The following is a 6,000-nucleotide window of genomic DNA, read 5'->3' on the forward strand; positions in this document are numbered from 1 at the left end:
GATGAATTTGATAAAGTTCACACAAAAAAACCCCACCACTTGATTTCACTGAAATAGTGATGAAAAACTCAACAAAAAAATTGGAGTTTTGTAAGTTACAGTTGGCTGAAATTTTCCAATCACTAAAAAACCAAAACAAAACAAAAAAACCCAAAAAACCACACCACTATCCTGGTACTGTACAATGTAGTTTTCCAACTGCCTTACGGGTCACAATTTTCAATTAATTTTAGTATCCCTGTAGAACATACTTTTTAGTAATTAACCAAACACAAATAGCTGCGAAGTCAAATGCAGTAGTATGATTTTTTTTTTTTTAAATTCTGTATCATTTGTTTTCCAGAGAGATATACCAACTTCTAAAAATACATACTTAATCACACTGCCTATTTTCAAAGCACTCAAAAGTTAATTCTCAGCAAACACTGAATTATTGGAAAAACCTATCACCTCAGTGGCAAGATCTATATAGCTCATTCATTGCTGCAGTGGGAAATAATGACTTCACTACAGACAGACCAAAATATGCTGGGCTGCCATTTAAGAGGCAAAATTTGTGGTGCTCTCCTACCATATTTCCTGCTAATCGGAATAAGATGCATTTTTCATTTAGACATGGGATAACTGCTGTTTAAGTAGGACAGTTTTTAAAACCAACCTTGACAGTTCTTATTTCAGCAGGTTAGTCAAATTCCACTTACCAAACTACGCCATCACACTTCATATTATGCTATTTGATCATGATATTTTGTTGCAAAATTAATTGTGTGTGATGTGAATCAGAAAGAAAGGCATTCAAAAAAGCAGTAAAATTTCTCACACAAATGGTATTTCCTTAAATTCTATGACAAAAATAGTAATTAGAAAAGTACAAACTGTTCAACCACAAGACCACGATCCCCAACTCCATTCAAACGACACTGCACTTACTACCACACATAGTGTTTCTTACAATATTCAATCACATCACTCATCTCAAACTATTTACCACCACATCTTTAGTTTCTTACTATTAAAAAGAGCTGCTTGTTTAACACAGCCTGGCAAAGTTGTCATGAAAATGTACCCCACTAGCACAAAATCTATTCATGCACTCTTTTCCATGACAAACCAAATGGAAAAATATCATTTTGCATAGTTAGTTTAAAATATCCCTACAGAGTGGACTAGCACCAGCCATGACTGATTGTAGCCAGGAAATTATGAAAGAAAAAAAGGTATTTTTGATCTTTCAAAAATCAAAATAAACTTTCTATATAGAGTTTTGCAAGATAAAATGGTGAAGAAAAGTGCACAGGCAGGTACTATCTTGGTTTTTCAATGTGCTGTTTAAACGAGTCATGTTTCCATAACAGGTCACCCATTAAGCTAGACAGAACAGTAGTTCCCTAGCTTTAAAGCTTCGGATCTCTTTTTCATTAGTCAGAACAGATCAGATCAATGGAAGAAAATGAGTTCAAGAAAAAATGAGCTGACCTGCAGTATATTAACCCACTTCCAAGGTTATAGTCAAATAGCCAATATCCCACACTGGGTAAAGCCTTGAGTTTGTTTCTTGCACCCATCCCATCATCTTTCAGGAGCTGCAAAACGTTAGGATAACAAACTCACTAGCCCACATATCTATTCAGGGGACACCATCACAGGGCCTAATAACATCAGCCACACTATCAGAGGCTCGTTCACCTGCACATCTACCAATGTGATATATGCCATTATGTGCCAGCAATGCCTCTCTGCCATGTACATTGGTCAAACTGGACAGTCTCTACGTAAAAGAATAAATGGACACAAATCAGATATCAAGAATTATAACATTCATAAACCAGTCGGAGAACACTTCTATCTCTCTGGTCACGCGATTACAGACATGAAAGTTGCGATATTACAACAGAAAAACTTCAAAACCAGACTCCAGCGAGAGACTGTTGAATAGGAATTCATTTGCAAATTGGATACAATTAACTTAGGCTTGAATAGAGGCTGGGAGTGGCTAAGTCATTATGCAAGATAACCTATTTCCCCTTGTTTTTTCCGACCTACACACCCCCCTTCCCCTTCCTCAGACATTCTTGTTAAACCCTGGATTTATGCTGGAAATGGCCCACCTTGATTATCATACACATTGTAAGGAGAGTGATCACTTTAGATAAGCTATTACCAGCAGGAGAGTGGGGTGGGGGGAAAGAAAACCTTTTGTAGTGGTAAACACCCATTTTTTCATGGTTTGTATGTATAAGAACATCTTCTGTATTTTCCACAGTATGCATCCCATGAAGTGAGCTGCAGCTCAGGAAAGCTTATGCTCAAATAAATTGGTTAGTCTCTAAGGTGCCACAAGTCCTCCTTTTCTTTTTGCTAACACGGCTGCTACTCTGAAACCTGGCACTAGTCCTAGAAGAGGCAGCAATAGTAACTCCCAAGCTCTGCCCCTGAGGTTTGTTATTTCTCTATATTGGGCACTGGAGAGGACGGAGAGTCGAAGGAAAGAAGACGAGACCCCCGACACCAGGGAGCACAGCACCGCCGGAAGTACAGAGGGACTCTCACTTCCAGGGGCACTTTTCACACCCACCCCCCAGCCCTGCCAGGACGTGGGCCCCGCCCCCCCGTACCTTGCTGTCCTCGCATCTGGTAGCCTGGCTGTCCTTGGCTTGCAGCTGGCCGCTCAGGTGCCGGCAGTCCGCCTCCTTCTGCTCCAGCTGCTTCTGCTGGGAGTCCACCCTGAGCATGAGGTCCGAGTTCCTCTTCTCCAGCCGCCCGCGGGCCACCTCGCCGCGCCTGGCCTGGCCCTGCAGCCCGGCCACCTCCTCCTGCAGCAGGGCCTGGCGGGACGCGGCGCTCCAGTAGTTGAAGGCGAGGACGGCGATCAGCACCAGCAGCGCCGCGAAGACCAAGGACGGCAGACGGCCGCCCCTCCTGTTGGCCCCGAACCCCACCATGGAGGAGGCCGGGGGGGGGGCTTCGCCGCGCGCCGCCTCCGCCCACCGCTGAGGGGAGAAGCCGAGAACGGGGCCCGGGGAAGGCCCCTCAGGACCCGGCGGGACGGGGGGAGGCCCCTCGGGGCACCGGGGGAGGGCTACGAGGGGGGCCGCCGCAGAGGGTGGCGGGGCAGGGGCAGCTCGCGGCGGCCGAGGGGACCCCGAGCGCCGTCCCGCCCCGCACGGGAGAACCGCTGCCGACCCCGCCCGCACTCTTCTCCTCCCGCGCCGGTCCCGGGCCCCGGCCGGCGGCTCCAGGGCAGGCCCCGCCACTTCCGCGTTACCGCGTCTCGCGAGAAAGCCCCCCCCCCCGAGCTCTCGCGAGAGCCCCACTGCCGCGAGCGGGGGGCGTGGCGGGGCTGCGGCGGCCTCCCTCGCTCCGCGGGGCCTGCCGCTCCCCCCCGGGGGGGAGCCGTGTCAGCCCCCACCCGCAGGAAGGCGGGGGAGGCCCTGGGGCGCCTGAGAGGCGGGCACAGCGGCGGGGGCGCGCGCGCTCTCCTGGGCGGGAAGCCCGCGTGGCGGGGGCGGGTGTCGAGGCGTGAGGGGAGCGGGGAGAGAAGTTGGGGGAGGGGATTAAGGTTTTGTAGTGACCCAGCCGCTCCCAGTCTTTACTCAGGCCCAGTCTGATGGTGTCTAGTTGGCACATTAATTCCAGGGCTGCAGCTTCTGTTTCTGACATTTTGGGGGGAGGGGTGGCAGAATTGCCACCCTGAGGTCTGTGGTTGAGAGCTCCTGGCGTGAGAGACGAGGCGTTGCCTTGGGTCAAAACCTGCCTTGGAGGCGAAGCGAGGAGCAGGGTGCCCTGGTCCGGTCTCTTCCTGGCCCGAGGCGGGCAGCCGGGGGCCTGCCGGTTCCCTCACAACACGCTGCTGGGTGACCTTCCAGCGCAGCCGCCAACTCGTCCTGGGGGCCCTGCTGACATTTCCCCCTAAAATCCTTAATTAACTTCAGGAAAAACAAATATAGATGCACATACGCGCGTCCAAATCATTGTAAATTTACTGAATCTTTTTGCAGACTCCATAATAAAGATAATGTGGAGGTGTCTCTCTTCTTTACGGGACCTAAACAGAACAGAAACACAAATAAGGTGCTCTGCAGGCTCTTTGTCTTTTTTGTTGTTGCTTCTTTTCCTTTTTTGGGTTGCTTTTTTAAAAAGACTCGCGAGCTAGTACGTCTGCTGCTGTGAAAAGTGATATTAACAAACATACAAATTTCAGAGTAACAGCAGTGTTAGTCTGTATTCGCAAAAAGAAAAGGAGGACTTGTGGCATCTTAGAGACTAACCAATTTATTTGAGCATAAGCTTTCATGAGCTACAGCTCACTTCAACTGAATGCATCCGATGAAGTGAGCTGTAGCTCACGAAAACTTATGCTCAAATAACTTGGTTAGTCTCTAAGGTGCCAAACATACGAATATCGCTTTTCACAGCAGCAGACTTACGCAGTCCTGGCAAGCCTGGGGACAAATTAAGCCCTGGATGGGGAGGTGGGTAGGGGGGAAGAGGAATGCATGACAGGCTGGCAGAGGCAGCAGGGGGTGAGCCCCATGATCAGAGCCTTCTGCCTGCCACTCCAGGAGCCCAACCCTACATCCCCAGGAAGGTGAGGAACTCACTAGTTGCCTCCTCTTCCAGTATTTGTGTCTCCAGAGAGAGGCAGGGTCCAATCCCTGCTGGTGGCCCTTGTGGAGGGACCACTGCTTCCCTTTCTCCCCCAGTCACTGCCCAGGAGTCTGTGGCCACAAGAAAACCCCTGGTGGCCATATTTGAGAAACGCTGGCTTAATGGGCCCAGTGGTGTTTAATATATTAAAGATCATAAAAGGGGGGTGAGTAGTGAGGTAGCAAAGTTTGTAGATGGCACAAACTTATTTAGATTATTAAGGACCAGAGGAGATTTTGAGGAATTTCAGAGGGATCCAACCACACCAGGTGAACAGGCAATGTGATGGGAAATAAAATTTACATTAGAGGGAAAATTTAAATCAGTCATGCACATAATGAATTTCTTAATTAATTGTAACAACTCAGGACATGGGATTGTAGACAACTCACTGAAGACTTCAGCTCAGTGTGCAGCTGGGGTCAAAAAAGCAAACAAGATGACTTGTACTCCATGCTACAGAGGAAGGTGAAAACTCCCCAAGGTCTCTGCCAATCTGACGTGGGGGAAGATTCCTTCCCGACCCCAAATGTGATTAGTTTGATCTGGAGCACATGGGTGAGACCCACCAGCCGGAAATCTGGGAAAGAATTTTCTGTAGTAACTCAGAGCTCTCCCCATCTAGTGTCCCATTGCCAGCTGTTGGAGATATTTGCTAATAGCAGTTGTGCATGGGCTGTATGCTTTTGTAGGCAGTCTCATTATGCCATTTCCCTCCATAAATTTATTAAGCTCTGTTTTAAAACAGGTTAGGTTTTTTGTCCCACTGCTCCCCTTGGAAGGCTGTTCCAGAACTTCACTGTGCTGATGGTTAGAAACCTTTGTCTAATTCCAAGCCTAAACTTATTGACGTCCAGTTTATATCCATTTGTTCATGTGCCAACATTAGTCTTTAACTTAAAAAACTCCTCTCCCTCCCTGGTGTTTATCCCTCTGACATATTTATAGAGGGTAATCATATCTCCCCTCTGCCTTTGTTTGGTTAGGTTAAACAAGCCAAGCTTAAGTCTCCTCTTGTAAGGCAGGTTCTCCATTCCTCTGATGATCCTAGTACACCTTCTCCAGCACCTGCTCCAGTTTGAATTCATCTTTCTTAACCATGGGAGACCAGAATTGCACACAGTATTCCGGATGAGATCTCACCAGTGCCTTATATAATGGTAATAACACTTTCCTGTCTCTACTGGAAATACCTCACCAGATGCATTCTAGGATTGCATTAGCTTTTTTTCACAGCTAGATCACATTGGTGGCTCATAGTCATCTGGCGATCAACCAATACACTCAGGTCTTTCTCCTCCTCTGTTGCTTCCAACTGATATGTTTCCAACTTGTAGCAAAAATTGTTGTTGC

At 47.9% G+C, this 6,000-nt stretch overlaps 1 protein-coding gene across 5 annotated transcripts in view; it reads right to left on the bottom strand.

The window, feature by feature from the left end:
- Positions 1-3,256, bottom strand: part of GOLM2 (golgi membrane protein 2) — a 31,629-nt gene extending 28,373 nt beyond the window's left edge. For 2 of the 5 annotated variants that reach the window (XR_006284176.1, XM_037910087.2), the window contains exon 1: positions 2,616-3,253. Coding sequence is in view for 3 of the 5 variants with exons in the window: in XM_037910087.2 (XP_037766015.1) it covers positions 2,616-2,942 (327 nt within the window). In the remaining 2 variants the exon portion in view is untranslated. Of the gene's footprint in view, positions 1-2,615 lie in introns of all 5 variants that reach the window. The other 3 variants (XR_006284177.1, XM_037910088.2, XM_037910091.2) reach the window with 3 other exon arrangements.
- Between the last annotated feature and the right edge of the window lie 2,744 nt (positions 3,257-6,000).

The sequence above is a fragment of the Chelonia mydas genome, chromosome 10 (genome assembly GCF_015237465.2).
Source record: "Chelonia mydas isolate rCheMyd1 chromosome 10, rCheMyd1.pri.v2, whole genome shotgun sequence".
NCBI classification, from domain to species: domain Eukaryota; kingdom Metazoa; phylum Chordata; order Testudines; family Cheloniidae; genus Chelonia; species Chelonia mydas.